The 24,300-nt window shown below is 39.6% G+C and overlaps 1 protein-coding gene, 1 long non-coding RNA gene and 1 other non-coding gene across 52 annotated transcripts in view; 1 reads left to right on the forward strand and 2 right to left on the reverse strand.

Annotated features, from left to right (window-relative positions):
* Positions 1-1,453: 1,453 nt before the first annotated feature.
* LOC145528769 (uncharacterized) lies at positions 1,454-13,479 on the reverse strand. Its single transcript, XR_014070639.1, has 3 exons — positions 12,207-13,479; positions 6,865-7,059; positions 1,454-2,020 (listed from the first exon to the last, which is right to left on the reverse strand). It is a non-coding gene; the product is annotated as an uncharacterized LOC145528769 (long non-coding RNA).
* TRNAM-CAU (transfer RNA methionine (anticodon CAU)) lies at positions 7,872-7,943 on the reverse strand. The gene has a single exon. It is a non-coding gene; the product is annotated as a tRNA-Met (tRNA).
* Positions 11,408-24,300, forward strand: part of LOC145528766 (phosphatidylinositol 3,4,5-trisphosphate 3-phosphatase TPTE2-like) — a 67,786-nt gene continuing 54,893 nt past the window's right edge. For 9 of the 50 annotated variants that reach the window (XM_081547718.1, XM_081547726.1, XM_081547678.1 and 6 more), the window contains exons 1-4: positions 13,528-13,648; positions 14,113-14,164; positions 15,247-15,338; positions 19,699-19,752. Coding sequence is in view for 42 of the 50 variants with exons in the window: in XM_081547678.1 (XP_081403804.1) it covers positions 15,271-15,338; positions 19,699-19,752 (122 nt within the window). In the remaining 8 variants the exon portion in view is untranslated. Of the gene's footprint in view, positions 11,591-13,527; positions 13,649-14,070; positions 14,165-15,246; positions 15,339-18,871; positions 18,917-19,698; positions 19,753-24,300 lie in introns of those variants that run through there. The other 41 variants (XM_081547721.1, XM_081547723.1, XM_081547679.1 and 38 more) reach the window with 15 other exon arrangements.

A 24,300-nucleotide genomic window follows, 5' to 3' on the forward strand; every position in this document is an offset into this window, starting at 1 on the left:
TGACTCATTTGAAAAGACCCTGATGCTGGGAAAGATTGAAGGCAGGAGGAGAAGGGGATGACAGAGGATGAGATGGTTGGATGGCATCACCGACTCAATGGACATGAGTTTGAGTAAACTCCAGGAGCTGGTGATGGACAAGGAAGCCTGGTGTGCTGCAGTCCATGGGGTCTCAAAGGGTCGGAGTGACTGACTGAGTGACTGAACTGAACTGAACTGATCTTCTATTTTAAAAGCAAAGAAGGGTAAATACGTGAACATTTCATAGAGAACAATTTAAATCATATTTTTGTTTTGGTGCATGAAGGGATAAATCTTCAAATGGCCAGATTAATCCAGTCTGAGATGAAAGCCAGTCCCTGGTAGAACCAGGACTGGTGGCAAAGGAGCTGCCGTTGGGTAGATGGCTATTATTACAACCAGGCGGAGTCCCAGGCAACTGAAAGGGGTCATGTGATCCCAATAAGCTCTGATTTAACACCTTTATCACCAACATGGAGCTTTCTTACTCTGTAAGGATGCTGAGTAATGCTGCAAACATGCACTTTCTGTGGGCCACATGGTTATGAAAACCCCATAGGGTAAGACCCATGAGAAGGTCTTGCTAGTTTTTCTGAAAGTAAATAATTCTAAATGGGCTCCTGGAGAGTTTTCTGGGTAATTCATACTCTACAGAGATTTGATTGCAGAAAATTTCCAGTAAACTTAAAACAAAACTCAACTTCCTGTAACACTTAGAAAGTGTACAAAAACAATTGGTTTTTGTTCGATTGAGGAAGACCCTTGATGAGTAGAACTTTGAAATTTTGAAAGAAAAAGGTAGATAAATAAAGAAGATGTAAATTTCTGATTGTCAGTGACTAAAAAATACCTTGCTGAACTTGGAAAGTGTAATAAAAGAGGGATCTTGCCTAGTTTGAGGTGTCGTACCCTTGGGCTTCCCTAGTGGTTCAGTGGTAAAAAAATTGCCTGGCAATGCAGGAGATGTGGGTTCAATCCCTGGTTTGGGAAGATCCCTGGAGAAGGACTATTCTTAGGTGGGAAATCCCATGGACCGAGGAGCCTGGCGTGTTGCTGTCCATGGGGTCACAAAGAGTTGGACACTACTGAATGACTGAACTGAACTGAACTGAGCAACTAAACAACAACATCCTTGAGTTCAGATTCACGCTTGGATTGAATGCTGTGTGTTCTCAGGGATGAAGGGCCCACGGGAGAATGAGAGCTAGGAGGCAGATGCTGTTGGAAGGAGAGGGCCTGGAATGTCCTAGCGGTCAAGAGAAATGCATGTGTGGGTGTGTGGGAGGGTATCAGGGGAAATGAACACTGCCAAGTTGATCTGTATTTTAACTACCAAAGCATTCCTAGGATATTCTTCCAAGATGCTGGGATTAGAGACATGGCAAGTTTCAACAGTGTGTTTATCCATTACAAGTACAAGCACTAAGAAAAATTTTTTGGCAGATATATCTTTAATTCTAAAAAGACAATGGTGACATTAAGGAAACTTTGAAACGAAGTGACTTCTCATAATTCCTTTACTCTTCAACAGCTAATATTCTATTTTTCCATGTTTTCTTCTGGACTAAAACTCTCTTTCTTTAGCAGTACTTTTGGGTAAGTTTCCTCTTGGCATGATCTCTATTGAAGCAGCTTCTAAACCCTAATGAACTGGGAACAATTCTCCAGTCCTATATCATTCTGCCTTAAATTGGACACTTGAACTGCAGAGAGGAATTACCTGCAATTATCATTTCAAGACTATCTTTAAGATTCCCCACTTTCAACATCTGCTGCATGTGGTCTGCAGAAGTAAAGGAAGTCAAACATCATGGCCAAGAAAGCAATTCTGTCATTCTTCAGAATGAGCTTCCCTGATAGCTCAGTTGGTAAAGATCCGCCTGTAGTGCAGGAGACAGCAGTTTGATTCCTGGGTTGGGAAGATCTGCTGGAGAAGGGATAGGCTACCTACTTCAGTATTCTTGGGCTTCCCTTGTGGTTCAGCTGGTAAAGAATCCACCTGCAATGTGGGAGACCTGGGTTCAATCTCTGGGTTGGGAAGATCCCCTGGACAAGAGAACAGCTACCCGCTCCAGTATTCTGGCCTGGAGAATTCCATGAACTGTATAGTCCACGGGGTCACAAAGAGTCCGATATGACTTTCACTTTCACTTCACTTTCCAGAATGAGCTTAGGGATCATCCTTCCTAACTCCCTATTTAGTAAGAAAAATGAGGCCCAAAGGTCAGAACTAATAAATTCTGTAGTTGAGATTTGACCCAAGGTGTTAAAATTTTTTAATTTTAAATAATTTTAGATTTTTAGGAAAAAATTCAAATCTACCTTCCTCTAGCCCCCTCTTAATGTTAACAGACAACCATAGTTCAATGATCAAAATCAGAAAACACTGTTACAGTACTATTAATTAAACTACAGACCTTCGAATTTCATCATTTTTCCCTCTAGCATCTCTTTGTCTGTCCTTCTGGGATCCAATTCAGAATCTCACATTGCATTGAATTATTATGCCTTCATAGTTTCTTCCAGTTTGGGAGAACTCCTCAATCTTTGTCTTCCATGACCTTGACACTGTTGAAGAGTACTGGCCAGGTATTTTGTAGAATGTCATTCATTTGGGGTTTGTCTAATGTTTCCTCACCCTTAGACCGAGTTTATGTATGAGGAAAAGTGTCCTTCTCAGTGCATTATATTAGAAAATACACAATGTTGGTATGTCCTGTTACTGGTGATATTATCCTTGATCACTTGATTAACTGGTATCTGTCAGGTTTCTCTACTCTTAACTTATTATTTTCCCCTTTGTAATTGATGAATATCTTAGTGGAGCTACATTGAGATGATGCTAATATCCTAATTTTCCTCAAACTTTCACCTATAGATTTTAGTATTTATCAGTGGATGTTACCTGCAACAATTATTATTGTAATGTTTACCTAATAGTGATTTTGTATTTTAGATAGATGGAAATAGAGATATTTTTGTCCTAATAGCCAGATGGATATTTATTTTATTCTGTGGATCATAACCCAGTGTTATCATTATTTACTTTGTTGCTTAAATTGTTCCAACTTTGGCCACTGGGGACTCCATTAGGTTGGCTCATATATCCTTTTGTCATACCTCATCATTGTCGGGTTATGTTGCTTGTGGGACTATGTTGCTGGTTTGAGTACGTCATTATTTTCTTCATTTCTTTTTGTAAAGACTATATTTTTAAAATTTTAATTTCTTTATTTTGCTGTGCTGGGTCTCAGTTGCAGCATGTGGGATCTAGTTCCTTGACCAGGGATTGAATCCAGCCCCCTGCAGTGGGAGAACAGTCTTAGTCACTGGACCACCAGCGAAGTCCCGAGTACTTCTTTATTTTCTGACACACGATTTTCCAGGCTCAATTACATTCTGCCTACCCCAGCCCCCAAATCAACTGCTTCTCTGAAGAACCCTCTGAGCCAAGACTTTTTGTCATAAGGGTCTCATGCTCCTTCCATCAGCTCATGTTATGTTTTAAACACATTTGACTTGACCCTTTAGTACACTTTCCTCAGAAACACACTATACAGGTAGATGGAGTTTGTACTTGTCATTCAGCATCAGCTTGTGGTTACTCCTGACGCTCCCCTGTCCATGTTAATTGTCCCACGGGGATGATCCTGGCATAAGGAGGGTGGGAAGACAGAGAAGTGGACTGGAGAGCAGAAGAGCGGATGGTGTGGGTATCAATGACGAAATGGAGAGGGAGGCTGGGAGACACTGGACGGGACTCAAATATGCACATCTGAGTTCTTTCTGCTACACGACTAGGCAAATCTGAAAACTTACAAACATTTCAAAAGGAAGTTAGAATTTTTGAAGTTTTAAGTTTTTGTTTTGTTTTTTTTGCAGTCCAAGGTTTCTGTTTGTTTGTTTAAATTGAAGTATAGCTGATGTACTTTCCTCAGTGATTTTCAATGTATTCTTGACTCCGTGGCTATAATTAACAAACTTGATCATGCCATTCTATTGGTTTGGTTTTTCTTGGGGTGCGGGGGGAGGGCCACGCTGAGCGGCATGAAGGATCTTCCCCGACCAGGGATCGAACCTGTGCCCCTGCAGTAGACACATGGAGTCTCAACTGCTGGACCACCAGAGAAGTCCTTAATTTTTCTGGCACTTGATCCACTCTGCCTGTAGGGAAGTTGCTCTTTGTGAGTTTGGCTTCTCTTCCTTCTCTCTCTTTCTCTCTCTTGCCTCCAGCAGCTGTTCAGACTGATTTATGGGGTCTCGGCAAGTTGGTTTCTGGCTAAGTCTCACACGCTCATTGAGGATGTGTTATTACACTCCCTGTGTTAGGGGATAGATAAAGTTATACATAGGGATGTTAACTGAAAACAGATCTATGTTAACAGTGGAAATTAAAAGGAAGACTGGAAACAGAAATGAAACTGCTAGTTTTCTAGTCTTTTTCATAAATAATGCAACTTAAAAACAACTTAGAAAACTTCAAATAGATGAATATGTATCATAATGTGAATACATGCAGTAAAGCCCATGTTCCATTCCAAGATTCAAGAACACTTAAGGGTAACAAATACAGTAGTTCTGGGGTTTGAGTGAGGGATAATTTTGCTACTATAGGAATAGTGCTTCTATATCTTTTTATTTTTAACTTTCTACAAATGACACTGCACTTTTTTCTACATACTTGCCCCTGTGTGTGTGTGAGAGAGAAAGAAATTGAAAGAGAGAGAGGAGAGCGAGAGAACAGGGAAAGAGATATGACACACTAGTTTCTTACAGGAAATTTAATACATGTCAGCACAAATCTGACACTGACTCATTTGGCAGAAAGAACAAATTCACACGCCAGAGTAAACAGAGAATGGGGTGAGATCTCAAGAATAAGGGAAGGGTGGGGAGGCTGTCTACAATTTAAGATATGAATAGAGGTGCTCTCTTAAAATCATTTTCAATTTCTCAGAGTCGTGTTGAATTTTTATCCCGACACCCACAGCACTTGTCTTAAAGGATTTAGGAAGGTTCTTCCTCTCTGATCCCCACAATCATTTAGCCATTATGTCCAACATAACCTATCTCCTCATCATCTCCTTTCTGTCCCCGTGGGTACTCAGTTGGTTCAGCATTCACCAAGTTTTCCTTCCATCTTTGACTGTCTCTGAATTATTCATTCCTTAAAATTCATTCTAGGCATGTCTTCCTACTTGGTCAGAGCTAGCCATTTCTTTCTTGATGCCACCACTGAATCTTGTGTTAACTGATTCTGTCATTCTGTCCCAAATGTACTGTAATTGATGGTTTGTATACTCACCTCCCTTACTTGACCTAGGCTGTGAGGTTCTTGAAGACTGGGATTGTGTCTACATTCCTAATGGGGTTTATTTCTATATCCACAGTGCCTAGCAGTGCTGGACACACTCGATGCTTGATAAATACTTGGTCAATAAATGAAAAAAATAAACAAATTCCCAGGTGAATAAATGAAGGAGTCCGCTCAGTTCATTAATGAACTGTTACTAACTAGTAAACTCCTCACTGTCAACCCCAAGCAGATGTTTCTCCCTGGAGTGGACAATTCATGACAAACCATGTGATACAAGATTATATCTTTTAAAATGATATCTACAAGTGATAGTTTCTCCTCTACAAATAATTATCTTCTCAAGATACTGAGTTATTTTTACTTTTTGAAGGCATTTGTAATTATTATGCCTCGTGGCTCCATCTGGGCTTCCCTCGTGGCTCAGATGGTAAAGAATCTGCCTGCAATGCCGGAGACCTGGGTTTGATTCCTGGGTTGGGAAGGTCCCCTGAAGGAGGGCATGGCAACCCACTCCAGTTATTTTTGCCTGGAAAACCCCGGGAACCAAGGAGCCTGGGTGGCTACAGTCCATAGGGTAACCAAGGGTCAGACACGACTGAGCGACTTAAGCACAGCACAGCACATAGCTCCATCTAGTGAAGCCAACTGGTAATACAGTAATTGAGAGTGCAAGAATATGAGAAACAGTGAAAAAAGCATTTATAGAAAAGGACCCTTCCTTTTCTAGGTTCAAAAACCTTCATTTGTGTCTATTTTGTACTTTCTAGAATTCACAAGTCATTTCCTTGCCAAAATAACCTATTTCTAAATATATGGGCAGTGTCATGTCACTGGAAAATAATGTAAATATATGGAAAACTTGTACAATTAGCTTGTATTTTACTGCTTTTAAATCAAAGAGCCACTGATATTTATTAACACAGAATACTATTTAGATGTTTTATAGAATAACATTTTTGTAAACAATGCAAACAACCCCAGCAATTTAATTTTTTTAAGAGTTTTTTTTTTTTTAAATGTGGACCATTTTTAAAGTCTTTACCGCCTTTGCTATAATATTGTTTTTGTTTTATGTTTTTGTTTTTTGGCCACGAGGCATGTGGGATCTTAGCTCCCGGACCAGAGATCAAACTCACACTCCCTGCACTGGAAGGCAAAGTCTTAACCACCGGACCACCAAGGAAGTCCCCAGTTTAATTAATATTTATCAAGTGGTTTTTAGTGATTGAAATGTGATTCAAGATAAATATCATCACATCATGATACCCATTATTGTAAAACTTAAAAATAAATATTATAACAAAATGGTATATTGTTTAAATATCTGTCTACTTAGACTATAAAGCAAAGCAAGGGAGTCATGAACATAAAATACTTCAGAAGAGTGACTTACCTCGTGGTCCAGTGGTTAGGACTCCACGCTTCCACTGCAGGGGGCTCAGGTTCGATCCCTGGTCAGGGAACTAAGATTCTTCATGGTACACAGCATTGCCAAAAAATTAAAAACAAACAACCAAAAAACAAACCTTCAGAAGAGTGGCCACCTCTGTGGAGAGACAAGAGGAATGGATCGAAGTAAAACCTCCAGTAGCTTCCACAGGATTAGAAATGTTTTCGTTCTGTGTGAGGTCATGGGCATGTGGATTTTTATTTTATCGTTATGCTTCAAAACTTCAATGTACATATTTTTTGATCCAGTAATTCCACCTTTGAGAATTCTTCTTATAGAAATGAAAGACCAATATACAAGGATATGCATAAAAAAGAAGAAAGAAAGAAAAATTAAACAAAAGAAATGAATAGTTACTATGTAAGCTCCATATATATTCTACTTTGGAACTCAGCTAAGTGTGATACATATTGGTTTTTCATAAATGCAAAACTTGATGATAAATATTATGAGCATTATCATATGCTATGCTTCAATAAAAACTATGTTTTAAAACAAAAAAACTTCAAGTGATATTTTAACAAACATTGTAAGAACTATGTTTTAAAACAAAAAAACTTTAAGTGATATTTTAACAAACATTGTTTGGTGTAAATAGATACATAGGCATAATTATAATAAGGTATATTATGCTAATAAAAGAACACTGAATATGACAAAGTGGAGAAAATCTAGTAGCATAAAAAAAGAGGCAAATACAATTCTTTCATATATGGCTTTAAGAATGTTAAGAACACAATGTTCCATAGTATTTTCTTCAGTCCAAAATTTTAGTATGTTTTGGTAGTTGTTTCATCAACAATATTTTATTTATTTTTAAATGTTTTTAAGGTTTTTATATATCTTTATTTTATTTATCATTATTGATGTGTAGTTGATTTGCAATATTATATGAGTTTCAAGTGTACAACATAGTGGTTCAATTTTAAAGTTACATACTCCATTTATAGTTATTACAAAATATTGGAAGCCCAAAAAAGTGACCTAGACACTTCACTAAAGAAGATATACAGTGGCAACTTTTCTTAATAAACTCTTTTCTCTACTCCTAAAGATCTCTTCAGGAGGAAAAGAACCTCATCTTAGCAGAGGATGGTTTCGATCCATCGACCTCTGGGTTATGGGCCCAGCACGCTCCCGCTGCGCCACTCTGCTGGTGTGCTGTATGGTACATCCTTGTAACGTAGTCATTCTGTACATAGTAGTTTGTAGCTCTTAATTTTCTAACCCCGTTAAACCCCACATCTCCCTCCCCCTGCCCAGCACTTCTCTCTAATCCTGCTAGTAATCACTATGTGATTTTCCCTAGTGGCTCAGCTGGTAAAGAATCTGCCTGCGATGCAGGAGACCCGGGTTTGATCCCAGGGTCAAGAAGATCCCCCGGAGAAGGGAATGGCTACCCACTCAGGCATTCTTGCCTGGAGAATTCCATGGACAGAAGAGCCTGGTCGGCTACAGTCCATGAGTGTCGCCGAGTCAAACACGACTAAGCGACTAACACTTTCATTTCTTTAAGTCACTACATCGTTCTCTATATCTGTGAGTCTGTTTCTTTTGTGTTATATTCACTAGTTTGTTTTATGTTTTGGATTCTACATATAAATAATGTCATACAGTATTTGTCTTGCTCTGACTCGTTTCACTAAGCATATCCTCCAAGTCCACCTATGTTGTTGCAAATGGCAAAATTCCGTTTTTTTTCTTTTATGGCTGAGTAGTATTCAATGATATTATATATATACACACACTACATCTTCTTTATCCATTCATCTGTCAATGGACACTTAGGTTGCTCCCATGTCTATTGTAAATAATGCTGCTGTGGACACTGGGATGAATTTTTTTTTTAATTAGTGTTTTTTTCTTCTTTGAATATATATCCAAGAGTGGAATTTCTGGATCATATTGTAGTTCTATTTTTGAAGGTGGAGTAAACTCAAATCCCAACATGAGAGTAAAGCTAGTTACAAAACATTGAGGAAGGTTATAAAAATTACTAATGTTTTCAAACCCACTGTCAGCAGAGAGAGACTGATTTGTTTGTTGGTTCACTTTGCCACCATATCCTAGTGGCACCTGGCTGGTGCTGAGTAAGTAAGATGTCAGACTCCCAAGGTGGCCAAACAGGAGAAAAAGATGGGCCGGGCCAAGAGGCGTATGCAGTACAACCGGAGCTTTGTCAGTATTGTGCCCACCTTTGGCAAGAAGAAAGGCCCTGATGTCAACTCCCAAATCCTTTGTAATCCTGGCTTTCTCTAATAAAGCCACTTAGCACAATAAAAAAACAACAAAACAGACCATTAGAAAAGTGCACAGAGGAAAAGCCATGCACTCTGAGAACCAGAAAGAAGGTGTCTGCAAGCCAAGGAGAGAGGTGTTGGGAGAAACCACCCTTGCTGACACCTTGACCTTGGACTTCCAGTCTCCAGAAAATATACTGAAGAAATTAATATATATAACCAGTCTGGGTGCCTGGATCTATGTGTAGGTGTTCAATTCAGCCGCCCACTTTGTCAGGTTCAAATCCTATTACTTGATTAACCAACAGAACTCTATATTCCCAGGAATATGTTAAAGGCCTCTCTTGACATTGCATTTCACATCTCTTTTTTTGGTAAGCATTATGTTTAGCCTATTGTTTGCCTCAGTTCCTGTCTGCCACTTCAGGCAACCACAATATTAAACAACAGAACTCTAGATTTGGGGTTTTAGAACACTTCCAGAACATTCCTGGTTTCTGTGTTGATTTACCACTTGGGTAAGTATAAGTAGAGCTTCCCTGATAGCTCAATTGGTAAAGAATTCGCCCGCAATGCAGGAGACCCTGGTTCGATTCCTGGGTCGGGAAGAGCTGCTGGAGAAGGGATAGGCTACCCACTCCAGTATCCTTGGGCTTTCCCTGTGGCTCAGCTGGTAAAGAATCTGTCCACAATGTGGCAGACCTGGGTTGGGAAGATACCCTGGAGAAGGGAAAGGCTATCCACTCCAGTATTCTGGCCTAGAGAATTCTGACACGACTGAGCGACTTTCAAGTATAAATAAGTGTGAATATGTCTGTGTGATTATTTATTACTTCCCTTACTTTCTTGTGAATTTAGTAATGTATTTAAAAGTACTTTTGGAAGTAGTATCAGTGAAAATGGCAAAGTAGGAAATATAGCCAATATTTTAGAGTAACTATAAATGGAGTAAAACCTTTAAAAATTGAATCACTGTTGTACACCCGAAACTCAAAATGTTGTAAATCAACTATATGTCAATAAAAATAGAAATATATAAAACCTTAAAAAAAACAGTTATGTAAAGTATTTGCTTCCAGTGGAAATGGATGATAGTGATATATGAGGGTTAAGAACAATATGGTGTCTAGGTAGAACAATGTCATTTCTTGTTCAGAAGTCCTAGACAAACTTCCACCCTCACCCTTATGTTTCCTCATAGGTGAAATAAGAATATTACAGGGATTAATAAAAGAGATAAAGAGACCCTGGAATCTGTAATCTTCTATTATGGTTTTTGTGCCTTGAAGGGCTTCTTTACTCATAGGCTATTGATTAATTCTGGGGAGTGGTTTTGAGGGATCTCTTTGAATCTTGATGGGAGGTGCACTGTGAATTTTGCCAATATCAGTGGAGATTTTGTCTGTAAGGAGGGTGATAGCTGATTCAATAGGGACAAATAATCAGTGTTCCCAGGATCAGCTCTAGACAGAGCAAATAAAAGATGTCACAGCATCATTTAACTCATCTGATTGGCTGCTTTGATAAGTACTGTCAAATTATAGAATTATCTCCCCACCCCTGCCTTTTGAGAGAAGGAAATTCTGGCATGATACTTCTTTAAGAAGTCGCTGGAAAGGCCCCTTAGAGGGTTACAGGTGCCTGAAGAGTTTGTCTCTTTCCCAAAGTCCTGGCTCTCTGCAATATTAGCAGAAACTAGGAGGGCCTTGCTTTTCATTTGCTGGAGTTGAAGATTAAGACTTTTGGGGTCTTCCACTTAGGTGCCTCCTGTAGTGCTCCAGAGAGCTGCTTTGCCAGATTAATTAAATTTGGAGTGGACGTAGTTTCCTATTTTTCTTGGTCCTTTTTACCAGCAGGGAAACGTCCTGGATTAGCCTGTAAATAAATAGAGTTAAAATCTACCTGGTTGGAATTAGCATCTGAAGGAAGGTCAGAATTTTCATTTAAAACAATCTGAAATCGACTGTAATAGTCATGAACAGGCTCATCAGATTTTTGTCTGCAAGCCTGAAATTTGTTCAACAGGCTTTGGAAAAACCCCAGGAATTGCCCTAGGAAGCCATCTAGTGATTGTTGAGCCTGATCGTATGAGTCAGTAGGCTAGTTTTGAAACAGAAGGTAGTCATCAGATCTGTTACACCTGAAACCTGCTTCCACTGATCAAGTTCCTTTTAACTGTTTTTACAAAAACGTGCATATCCTCCAAGAGTCAAGTAGCCTAAACAATAAGAGGTTTGCCTGAGTTGTTTTCCAGGAACTTGTAATCAGCTGAGCCCAATTTGAGCTCTAACTAGTTAAGACCACTGACCCTTTAACTGGGCATGCTCCGTGACCTTTTGACTTCAGAGGGCTGAAAACTCCATCCGGAGAGCATGTCCTGAGCATGCGTATTGTGAAGAAGCCTGTAGCTTAGCTGTATCTAGGCCAGAATGAAGATTACCCTCGCATTTTCTTGTCTACAATTAGCTCCAGTTAGCCTCAGTTTTATCCCAAAGCATACCCCCAGCCCCTCGCCTTCCAGGAGGTGGATTTGAGACTTCCGTCTTCTCGCTTGGCCGCCTTGTAAGTAAACCCTTTCTTTGCTGCAAACTTCGGTGTCTCAGCATTTGGCTTGCTGCATGTTGGGCAAACAAACTTCGTTCAGTAACACTTTCCCAGTTGTATTTCTAGGTGCCTTTCAGAATTTTCCCAGTTAGCGGTTTTAATTCAATGCTGGGCCTATCCTCGGCTGAGAGGCATATGAACTAGCTGGTAAAAGTCAGAGATACCAGGTTGCTAAATTTGAGTAACGTAAAATTCCTCTGCAAGTCTGTGAGGTTCTTTGGGTTACTGTGGGGCGGGGGGGGGAATCTATGACGATAGCTCAAAGTTCAGCTTTAGTTCAGAGAGTAGAAGAAATTAAGGGTTTGGTCTCTGGATCCTCAGTAGGCCTAATTTTAAAGGGATGGGTTCTGAAAAATTCAGAGGAAAAGGGAGGTGGGGAGAGTTTAAGAGAAAAAGTGAAGTTAAGCAAGAGTTAGGGTGGGGAAGTGAGGGTAGAGAGGAGGAGTAGGCAGCACAGAAGGAAGAAGACGGCCCCAGAGGTCTAAGTTAAGCACAAGGAGCCGAGAGAGAGAGACAAGATGGCGCCTGTGGAGCCATTTTCTCTTTCTGGAATGGTAACCAATGAGAGACTTACCGGGTCTGGGCACCTGAGGGAATCTCTAATTATTAGCTGACCAAGCTGACTTCAGTGGTTATATTGTACGAAGAGTAGAGAGTTCAGAAAAATCACTTAATAACAAACAGCAATAAACCCTAGAGAAAAGGGAAAATCTGATTTTTAGTTATTACATTTATTTTAAAAGTCTAGTTTTCAACAACAAAAAAATTAAAACATAAACAAGGGCTGTTATCTTCAGAAGAGTTTCTAAGTCTTTTTTCCACTTTCTTATGTGAGACAGAAAAGCTGGAGGGACTGGGGTTGTGTTACTGTCCTTCCTCAAGGTCAGATGAGGCTCTGGTCAAGTTTTCTTTAGGGCAGGTCTTTCTCACAGAAAGTAGGATGCTTTGGCATATTTCAAAATTGTCTGGCCTTAAGGTTGTCAATCTGACATTGAAGTCGGTGGCCATGTTTTATTAATTTTTGTAACTTGCAAAGTGCTTTATAGACATACTGTTAAATTAATGTGACTTTAATCTCTTTTCTGTCTCTTCAACTGACCACTTACAGCTTCATAACATGTGCCAACACAGATTGTCAAACTGATCTTTATTCTTCTTTTAGGGGTAATTTTTATATTGTAATTTCCATACAAAAATGCTAATGTTTTACTAATGTTTAAAAAAATTTTTTTTTCCAGAAATTCACTGGCAATCCACCAGTTAGGACTTGGTACTTTCTCTTCCATGGCCTGGGTTCAATCCCTGGTCAGGGAACTAAGATCCCACAAAGTTGTATGGCCAAAAAATAAAAAAGAAAACCTGAAATGTAAAAGCTTTTTTTCCGTATTTGTTTTCATTTGTTTGGTATTTGTTTACACCTTTCAGATTTACTCTACAAGGAAAATGGGTATAGTTTTAATTTACAACTAATATTTGACTACTTCTTTTCAATCTTATTAATTGATAGCTTGAGTAAAAAGAATTTTTGTGCTCCTCATTCCTATATCAACCTATTCCTATATCAATCTATTTTACTTAAAGTTTATATTAGCCAGAAAATATTCAGCTCGCTGGTCATTCTCTCCAACCTATGGGGAAGCCAAAACCTCAATATAATCTTCAGAATCAGAATATGGAAGAAGGAGCCCCTTCATTAGATGCAAAAGGAAAAGTAACAGGAGAGAAGATGTGCTCTGAGATGATTATCCTGGGATCTTTGATCTTGGTACCCCTACACCTGTCTTTAAGGAAAAGTCTCTTTTTAAGTCCCTGCCACCTGGAACCAAGTTCATTGTATTCCTCACTCTAACCGCCTGGGATCTGTTGTCTAGGGTTGCCATGGACACGGGGTTCTTATTCTAGTACTGCCTTGTTAGCAGCAGCAGGTAAAGACCTAGGGTGGGGGCCTCTGGCTAAGGACTTCCATCACACCCTCTGCCCTTTATGTAGCTGATGTTGCCCTTTCACCCTCACAGAGTAAGAGGAGTAGAACATTTTACAGGGACAGATGGAGGGTGGGGGGAGGAGGAAGGATCGGGAGAAGGGTCAGGATGGCGGTCTTTGGGCCCACTGGCAGGAAGGCGTGCCTTGTGCTTAGCTGTGGGGAACACTGATTAACATTCCTCTCCCCTCCCAGGGGGTTTGTGGAGCCCCCTATCTCACCCTCAGGGCTCTTGGGCGCTGAGGGAGTGGGGGCAATAGGCTTCTGTAGGAGCAACCAACAGTAACTTTGTGGCTGGCCGGGAATTGGGCTGAGATTGGACTTATCGCACTTGATCTGGGGACATTAAAAAATAGCAAAGAATGGAAAAAAGGGTGGGGTAGGGGGAGGCATTATCCTGAAAGGCAGCAGGAGGGAAAATTGCTACCAGGATTGAGTAAAGTTCACTCCTGATTAGGAAAAGTACCCAAGTCTCAAAATTCGCCCCACCACCCCGCAGCCCCAGCTCCGTCCAAGATGCAGCACCTCCGCTAAAGCAGCCTCGCCTGCAGGTAAGCAGATGCCGCGCCAGCAGGGAGGGGGGTGGCCCCCAGAACCAGGCTGGCTCTCCCATGGCCATCCGGGCTCTTGCGGCCACAGCGTCCAAACTTTGGGCTTCATACTCCCACTGTGCATGAGCTAGTGTCCCTCAAAGGTTTGGAATTCACAGATGGCTGGACCCCAAGCCTCAAAATCAACATTGATGCACAAATTGGTCTGTTGTGGAGGAAAAATTTTGTTCTATTTGTTTATTTTTCTCTCCTTGCCCAGAATTGAGGGACTTGTGGCACATTTCTGCTTGCCTCAGGTGGACATAATATTACTACTTGTTAACTTGGTGATGTATTAATACTCGGCAGTGTCTTTTATTCTGTGACTTACAGTTTTTGTGCATGAAATCTGCCCTGTGAAATGCTGAGGTTCACATTTCTTTGCTTTCTCATTCCTGTGATTTATTCTACAGAGAATATTCTAGGATGGAAATATAAGTCACTCTGATAAAAATTGGTTTGAAATGGTTTTGTTTCACTTTCTGGGTCCCGCGTAGCAAGTGGGTAATTTTTTTAGAGTCCTGTGCTTGAGCTCCAATACTTTGGCCACCTGATGTGAAGAACTGGCTCACTGGAAAAGACCCTGATGCTGGGAAAGATTGAAGGCAGGAGGAGAAGGGGACGACAGAGGATGAGATGGTTGGATGGCATTACTGACTGGATGGACATGAGTTTGAGAAAGCTCTGGGAGTTTGTGATGGACAGGAAAGCCTGACATGCTGTAGGCCATGGGGTCACAAAGAGTCGAACATGACTGAGCAACTGAACTGAACTGTGCTTGAGCTAAACTTAAATTTTATTGAACACACATACAAAATGTTTTCCTCTATATTTTGACCTAAAATTCTAAGGGCAAATGCACGTTTCACAGGATATATAAAATTGCACAGTATTGCAGATTTTGTATTTGTGGATTCAAGACTTCAGAAATGCTGATCCTTACCTAGTAAGTCCTATGTGTGACTTTCTTCCCAATTAGGGGATATCATGTGTGTTTTAAACATATCAAATATGTAATACATGTGTGCTTTTGCTTTTCTTAGATTAACTGTAGATTAAATTCAACCATGAAACAAACCATGCAGGGATTAAAGAAGAATTCTTTAAATGCCTGGCCCATGCATCCAAAAAATAAGTAAGTGATAAGATTCAAATTTGCTGAATTTTAAGCATAATTCTCAGCCCTTAATAGAATAGGGAATATACCTGTACCTTCTTTTATAATAAATGTAAACTGTATGCAAATGAATTGGCAAATTCAAAATTTAAAAACTTTGTTGTATGCCTGTAATTTCCTTAAAAATACCACAGCTTAAGCAGTGTACCAGTAATAATATACACATGACAGTCATAGTCCCTGTAAACTTCTCCTCTAAGGGTGACTGGTTGCCTTAATGGAGGAAGTTCTGTCTAGGGTGGTGACCATTTCCAGGGATGGCCACTACAAGGGCTTCAGTTGTTCCATCTCCATTAAAACCTGAAACATTGCTAATTCCTGTGAATGCATTTTTATTAGTGAGATTTTCAAATCAGCTTAATGGATGTTGGAAATATACAAATTTTTGAGATCTGTGAATTGTAACTATCTGTGAAAAATAGTAACTATCTCAAGAGATGTATTGAGGACCAATTGCAGTAGTATTTGGGAAATAGCAGCATAATGCCTGGCACTTTTTAGTAAATACCATTTAAATATTTGTAAAGTGAACACTGGGATTAGAATTCAGCAATTACAAGTAGACTGCATCCATGTTATGTCATGGGTGAGCCTCAAACATTTTGTGAAGTGAAATGAAGTCAGATACAAGAGACCATATATTGTGTGATTCCACTTATATGAAACGTTTAGGGAAGACAAATCTATGGAGACAAAGTAGATTCACAGTTGGCTAGGGGTGGGAACAGGATTAATTATAAATGAACATAAGGGATCTCATTGTGGGGATGAAAATGTTCTATAATTGATTAAATCCCTGGATTGTACATTTGAAAAAAAATGTAGGGTGAAAGATAATTTCTTAGCATAATTTGGGGAAATTTATCTTTATTTTTTCTCAGCCTTTTCTGTTCCATGTTTTCTCATTCTCAGATGTCTGTATTCCAGATGTTAGATATGGAGGATAAGAACATATCCATTGACATTGTGTTTATTCTTTTTTACTATTTTCTGGGAGTTTCTCAATCTCACTTTCCAACTCTATTTTGCTTTTCACATGTACCCAAACTACTTTATATCCCATGAATGGATTCTTTATAGCCAACAATTCTACTTTTACATTTAACATTTCCTCTTGGGTTTTTTCTTTCTTTTATTTAATAATTTTATTTATTTTTGACTGCACTGAATCTTTGTTGCTGCTCGGGCTTTCTCTAGTTACAGTGAGCAGGGGCTACTCTCTAGTTGCAGTGCATGGACTTCTCGTTACAGTGGCTTCACTTGTTGCACGAGCACAGGCTCTCAGGCACAGGCTCAATAGCTGTGGCACATGGGCTTAGTTGCTCTGTGGCATGTGGAATCTTCCTGGAGTTTGCTCAAATTCATGTCCATTGAGTCAAGGATGCTATCTAACCATCTCATCCTCTGCTGTCCCCTTCTCCTTTTGCCTTTAATCTTTCCCAGCATCAGGGTCTTTTCCAATGAGTCAGCTCTTTGCACCATGTGGCCCAAGTATTGGAGCTTCAGCCTCAGTCCTTCCAATGAATATTCAGGGTTGATTTCCTTTAGGATTGACTGCTTGTATCTCCTTGCTGTCCAAGGAATTCTCAAGAGTCTTCTCCAGCACCACAATTCGAAAGCATCAATTCATACCATCACCTTTAAGCTCTGGGCAAGGAAACTTGGGAGAAGGCAGTCACCCTACGGTGTCATTTGGAGCTTTGGAGATGGGGGGGAGGTGCAGGGGAGGATGAAGTATTGCTCTTCGGCCCCTCCCTGTTTTCATCAGCTAACCTATGTTACCCTCGTTTGATTTTTCTTTTTAACACTTTTGCCCATTTATTTACGGCTGCGCTGGGTCTCGTGTCTGCACTCCTGCTTTCTCTAGTTGAAGTGAGTGGGGTGGGGGTGGGGGCGGGGGTGTTATTCCCTAGTTGTGTGCAAATTTCTCACTGCAGTGGCTTCTTAACGCTGCAGAGTGCAGGATCAGTAGTTATACTACACAGGCTTAGTTGCTCCGAGGCATGTAGGATCTTCCCAGACCAGGGATCAAACCTGTGTCCCCTGCATTGGCATGTGGATTCTTAACCACTGGACCACCAGGAAAGCCCTGCTACCCTCGTTTTATATTAACAACATCTGGGTAATTGCGACTGGTTTCTGAGAAGGCAATTATTGTCTCCAAGCAACTCAAGGGAAAGGCATGAACTGAACTTAAAATTTCCCCTCCCACTGGGCTACTCCAGACTGCCCCTGTCTGTCCACCAGCTAAGGTACTCCTTAGCCTTCCAGGGTTTGTGTTATTTCTTGGAATCCATACTTGCATTTGACTTTGGTATCAGTAGTTTTGGGCTATTTCTCATCTTGGATAGAAACCCACCATTTCCCAGGGAATTATGGAAGTGTTATTACTTGAGAATCTTGAGGTGTTTTTGAAATTTAAATATATACTGAGTTTTGGGGACATGACATTTAAAGAAGGTGCTGCTGCTGCTGCTAAGTCGCTTCAGTCGTGTCCGACTCTGTGCGACCCCACAGATGGCAGCCCACCAGGCTCCACCGTCCCTGGGATTCTCCAGGCAAGAATACTGGAGTGGGTTGCCATTTCCTTCTCCAGTGCATGAAAGGAAAAAGTGAAAGTGAAGTCGCTCAGTCGTCCGACTCTTAGCGACCCCATGGACTGTAGCCTACCAGGCTTCTCCGTCCATGAGATTTTCCAGGCAAGAGTACTGGAGTGGGGTGCCATTGCCTTCGTTTAAAGAAGGTAGGCTGCCTAAAAACCAATATTTGTGAAATGGTGACTATTCAGTATGATTTTCTGAAGTTGACGGATGCAAAGTACATTTTCATGTATCTTATTTTACACATGAGGACATTGAGTTGTAGAGAGATTAAATTAATCAAGCCAGTGATTTGGTGGTGGGAAGTCTTGATTTTGGATAATATAACCAGGTATCTTTTTGGAATAATTCAGAGAAGAATAAAAAGGAATCATTATAAATATGCTCTACTTCCAGTTCAGAAAAAAAATTTAAAGTTTTATATAGGCCATCCTTAACCTACTTACCTGTTTTTTCTCTACCAAATGGTGACCAGGGATTAGTCCTTGGCATTGGAATATTTGTCATTCTGGCATTTTCTTTTCTTTTTTCCTGTATCCCTTTATTAGTTATCAACTGGATCTATCTCCCCATTCCTACACTCTCAGCTCTTTCTGGTTTCCCAGATAGATTCCCAAGTGTGTGAATGGTTTGTGAAATGGGAAAGAAGAGGGTTAATAATTAATGCTACACATCCCTTCTTTCCTTCTCTTTCCAGTATATTCACAAACATGCACAGCCCAGATGTAGTCTCAAGAAATCCAGTGCTGTACCCTGAAACTGTTTCTTCAATTTTTTCCATATTCATGATTTTACATTTCATGTCCTGAAATTCTGTTGGAAAGAAGAAACTAATTGCCTTCCAAACTGCCTGACTTTATATTTTTGTATGTTTTTTTCACTCTTTGGCAGAGTTATGGATGCCTCTTTAGTCTCTTCTGACAATGTTGACAAGAGGTGCGTGATGTGGGTGGTGAAAAGGTATTGGGAGTGTTGATGGCCAAGGAAGGTTTCTTTTCGTAAAAGACTGGACGTTCTAATAAGTAACTTTATTTAGGGGTCTAGATGGGAAAAAAGAGATCATAAGTGGGAGAAGCCTTACTCATAGTCTGTTTGTGACCCTGATTAACTAGTAGCCAAAATGCTTGGGAAACTATAAGAATGTGTATGAGAGACTCTGCTAGAGAGGATCAGGAGAGGAGGAAGAAGGAGGCAGAAAGGAGCAAACCCTGATAGATCTCGGCTCTAGCCCTCAGCCTCCAGGGCTCTGCTCCCATCTAAAGCTGGTGTCCCAACTGTAAACCCACCATCATGTTGGAGAGTCCCTACCCCAGGCTTGTAGCTCTTTAAACCAAACGGAGGACAGGACTACAGGATATGAGAAAAGTAAGGATGCAAGGGAGGGACTTGAAAATCAGGAACTTAGAAGGAGCTGGAAGATCGTAGACCTGCACACTAAAGTTGAATTTTAAGTAAACGCAACCTTGATGCAGTTAGACATAGAGTTAGGTTTAGAGGTAAAGAATTGTACTTTGTCAGGCTGCTTAGACAGCCCTAAGGTCTCATTACAACTATAATAAAGCCCTGTTTGTAGTGAAAATTGAGATACTAATTGCCAAATAACTAACTTTCAAACAGATCTTTAGAGTTAAAAACCAGCTTACAAATTGAAGACTATTTATAACTAGTTAACTCTATGAAGTCATTTTGAGTTTGATGGTATGCTTTTAATTCCTTAGAGATAACTCAGTTGAACTGACACCAGGAACCCATGATGATGCCATCTATGAAAGGTGAGGTATTTATTGAGGGGTGAGGGGTCCAGGAGGATGGGGTGGAGACATTTACTCTTGAGATTATCCATGGCGATGAAGAATTTTTGGACAATGATCTAGAATTCTTTCTATAAAGATAAGAATTTCAGTAAGTTATGTTTACTATGTATTTTAGATTTGAGGAATCTTTATTCAGATAAATTCATTATATCACTATTCCATATAGACTATCACTAATGAGATGTTTCTCTATCTATTGGTATTTAAAGTAAAATAGAACAATTCTTCTTGATGGTGGTAATGAAGATGTTAACTTCCGTGAAAGTGTTAGTCACTTGTGTCCAATCCTTTGTGACCCCATGGACTTGCCAGTCTCCTCTGTCCATGGAATTCTCCAGGCAAGAATACTGGTGTGGGTCGCCATTCCCTTCTCCAGGGGATCTTCTCAACTCAGTGATCAAACCTTGGTCTCGCACATTGTGGGCAGAATCTTTTCCATCTGGGAAAAGAGCCACCAGGGAAGCCCCTAACTTTGGTAATTCATAGGGATAAGTCAGTGTGAAGTTTTGAAGGGAGGGAACTGTTGGTGGATATCATCACTGGGGAGATAGGGTTTATGCTGAGGCAAGAAGAAAAGGAATAACTATGGAGAATAAAGATAGTGGCACTGAACAGCACCTTCAATCAACTGCATCTAATTGACATTTGTAGAACAGCTCATTTAACAAGAGCAGAGAATATTGGGTTGGCCCAGAAGTTCATTCAGATTTTTCCATAACAGCCTATGGAAAAGCCTGAACAATTTTTTTTGCCAACTCAATATATTCTTCTTAAGCTCACATGAAACATTCATCAATATAGATCACATTCTGAGACATGAAACTCACCTTAGCAAATTTAAAAGAAGAGGAATCACCAAAATTTGCTGTCAGACCATAGTGAAGTTAGAAGTCCGTAACAGAAAAATAGCTTGCAAGTCCCCAAATACTTGGAGATTAAACAGCATACTTCTCAGTAACACATGGGTCAAAGTAGAAGTCTCATGAGAAATTTTAAAATATTTTGAACTAAATGAAAATATGAGCTATCAAAATTTGTGAAATGTCGCAAGACCAGTAATTAGGGGGAAATTTATAGCCTGAATTCACATATTAAAAAAGAAAGATCTAAAATCAATAAGCTTCCAGCACAGGAAACAAAGAAGACCAGTATAAACCTAAAAAAAGCAGGAGATAATAAAAGAGCAGAAATCAATGAAACTGGAATCAAGAAAGCAATAGAGAATATCAACAAAGCCAAAAGCCTGTTCTTTGAAAAGCAATAAAGTTGGTGTCTCTTTGGCCAGACTAACAGAAACAAGAGACAGAAGACACAAATTGCTGCTCAGAAATGAAATGAAGATCATCATGACTGATCACAAGACAATGAAAGGATAATAAAGGAATATTATGAACAACTCCAAGCCCACGAAGTTGATAACTTACATGAAATGGAGTAATGCTTTAAAAGATACTACCAAAGCTCACATGAAGATCATCTGAATAGGCCTGAATCTGTTAAAAGAAATTGAATCAGTGACTAAACCCTCTATAACAGACCCTAGGCCTAGATGGCTTCACTGATCAATTCCACCAAACATTCAAGGAAGAAATGATGTCAGTTTTCTAAACTGTTCCAGAAAGTAGAAGCACAGAGAGAAGATTTAACTCATTGTCTAAAGTCAGCATTACCAAAACCAGATAAGAACATTACAAAAAAATAAAAGCGTAGGACATAAGAGGCAAAAATCCTAAGCGAAATGTTACCAAGTTGAATCCTACAATGTAAATAAAAAATTTTATACCCAGACCAAGTGGGACTTGGATGGACAAGGTTTGTTCAACATTTGAAAGTCAGTCAATGTAATCCATCACATCAACAGGCTAAAAAGAAAAAATGATTGATGCAGAAAAAGCATTTGACAAAATCTAACACTCATGATTAAAAGAAAAAACAAAACCTCTCAGCAAACTAGGAATAGAGAGGAACGTTCTCAACTTGATAAAAAAAAAAAAAAAAACAGCCATAAAACCCCTGCAGGTAGCATCATATGTGACGGTGAGAAACTTGAAACTTTTCTGCAGGGACAGGTACTAGGCAAGGATGCTCCCTGCTCCATCACTCCTTTTCAACATCATACTCAAAATTCCAAGGAGGATTATAGTAATGAGCAATGAGAAGGAAATCAAAGTACACATGATGGAATGGAAACAGATGTCTTTGTTCACAGATGACATGATTGTCTATGAAGAAAAATCCAAAAGAATCGATTAAAAAAAAAACTTCTGGGCCTAATAAGCTTGTGTCCTGTAATCTTGTCTAATTGCTTTAATTTATTGATACAAAAACGGATTACTTTCCCATATACCAGTAGCAAGTGAAATTTGAAATTAAAAGCAGAGAACCATTTAAATTAGGATCCCCCAAATAGATTTATATCTAAATATATATTTACCCAGTAAAACATATAAGATGTATATGAGAACTAAGTTCTTATGAATGAAATTAAAGAACTAAATAAATGACAGAGACTTTATCTTCAATAAAGGAAGTCTCAATATTGTAACGGAGAAGGCAATGGCAACCCACTCCAGTACTGTTGCCTGAAAACTCCCATGGATGGAGGAGCCTGGTAGGCTGCAGTCCATGGGGTCGCAAAGAGTCGGACACGACTGAACGACTTCGCTTTCACTTTTCACTCATGCGTTGGAGAAGGAAATGGCAGCCCACTCCAGTGTTCTTGCCTGGAGAATCCCAGGGATGGAGGAGCCTGGTGGGCTGCCGTCTATGGGGTCGCACAGAGTCGGACACGACTGAAGTGACTTAGTAGCAGTAACAGCAATATTGTAAAGATGTGGATTCTTTCAAATTGTAGATTCAATGCAATCTGAATCAAAATCCCAGAAAGTTATTTTTGGGGTATTGGCAAACTGATTCTAAAGTTTATAGGGGAAGGCAAAAGACCCAGAATAGCCCCCACACATTGAAGAGTAAAGTTAGAGGACTGACAATACCAACTTAAGTCTTAGTATTAAACTATGATAATCAAGACAGTATGATGATGGTTAAAGGAAGTCTGGAATTACATGTGCTATGTGAACCATGTATCTTTTTTTTTTTAGTTTTTTTACATTTATTTTTTAACTGAAGGATAATTGCTTTACAATATTGTGTTGGTTTCTGTCATACATCAACATGAATCAGTCATAGGTATACATATTTTCCCTCCGTCTTGAACCACCCCATTCCAACCCTCTCGGCTGTCACAGAGCACCGCGTTTGAGCTCCCTGAGTCATACAGCACGTTCCCACTGGCTATTTATTTTACATATGGTCGTGCATATGTTTCCATGCCATTCCTCCATTCGTTCCACCTTCTGCTTCCCCCTTGTGTCCACAAGTCTGTTCTCTATGTCTGCATCTCCATTGCTGCCCTGCAAATACTATGAAGCATGTATCTTTTTAATCTTTTAGCACTGCCCTGAATGAATGGACATCAGAAACCTAGGAGGATGCCGCCAATGAAACATGAAATATAAATGAATTTTAAAGATAAATACATTTTGTATGTACATGTATACACATATTTATATACTCATACCAGTACAAACACAAATACATATATAAACACAAATATGGAAGAAAAAGAGGTGAAATTTTCAAATTCATTCTTAGGACTATCTATGACAAGGTTTTGTTTTTTTTTTTTGATGCTTTTATTTTATTTTATTTTATTTTTTTACAATTGTAAAGTGTTTTTATTTTTATTTTTTTATTTTTTTTTTTATAAATTTATTTATTTTAGTTGGGGGCTAATTACTTTACAATATTGTAATAGTTTTTGCCATACATTGACATGAATCAGCCATGGGTTTACATGTGTTCCCCTTCCTGGACCCCCCACCCACCTCCCTCCCCATCCCATCCCTCTGGGTCATCCCATTGCCCCGGCCCTGAGCCCTTGTCTCATGCATCGAACATGGAATGGTGTTCTGTTTCACATATGATAATATACATGTTTCAATGCTATTCTCCCAGAACGTCCCACCCTCACCTTCTCCCTCAGAGTCCATAAAATTGTTCTATGCATCTGTGTCTCTTATTCTGTCTTGCATATAGGGTTATCGTTACCATCTTTCAAATTCCATATATATGCATTAGTATACTGTATTGTTGTTTTTCTTTCTGGCTTACTTCACTCTGTATAATGGGCTCCAGTTTCATCCATCTCAGTAGAACCGGTTCAAATGTATTTTTTTTTAATGGCTGAGTAATATTCCATTGTGTATATGTACCACAGCTTCCTTATCCATTCGTCTGCTGATGGACATCTAGGTTGCTTCCATGTCCTGGCTATTGTAAACAGTGCTGCGATGAACATTGGGGTACACGCGTCTCTTTCAATTCTGGTTTCCTCGGTGTATATGCCCAGCAGTGGGATTGCTGGGTCATATGGCAGTTCTATTCCCAGTTTTTTAAGGAATCTCCACACTCTTCTCCATAGTGGCTGTACTAGTTTGCATTCCC

The sequence above is a fragment of the Giraffa tippelskirchi genome, chromosome 12 (assembly GCF_054371585.1).
Source record: "Giraffa tippelskirchi isolate mGirTip1 chromosome 12, T2T-mGirTip1v1.2.pri, whole genome shotgun sequence".
Taxonomy (NCBI): Eukaryota; Metazoa; Chordata; class Mammalia; order Artiodactyla; family Giraffidae; genus Giraffa; species Giraffa tippelskirchi.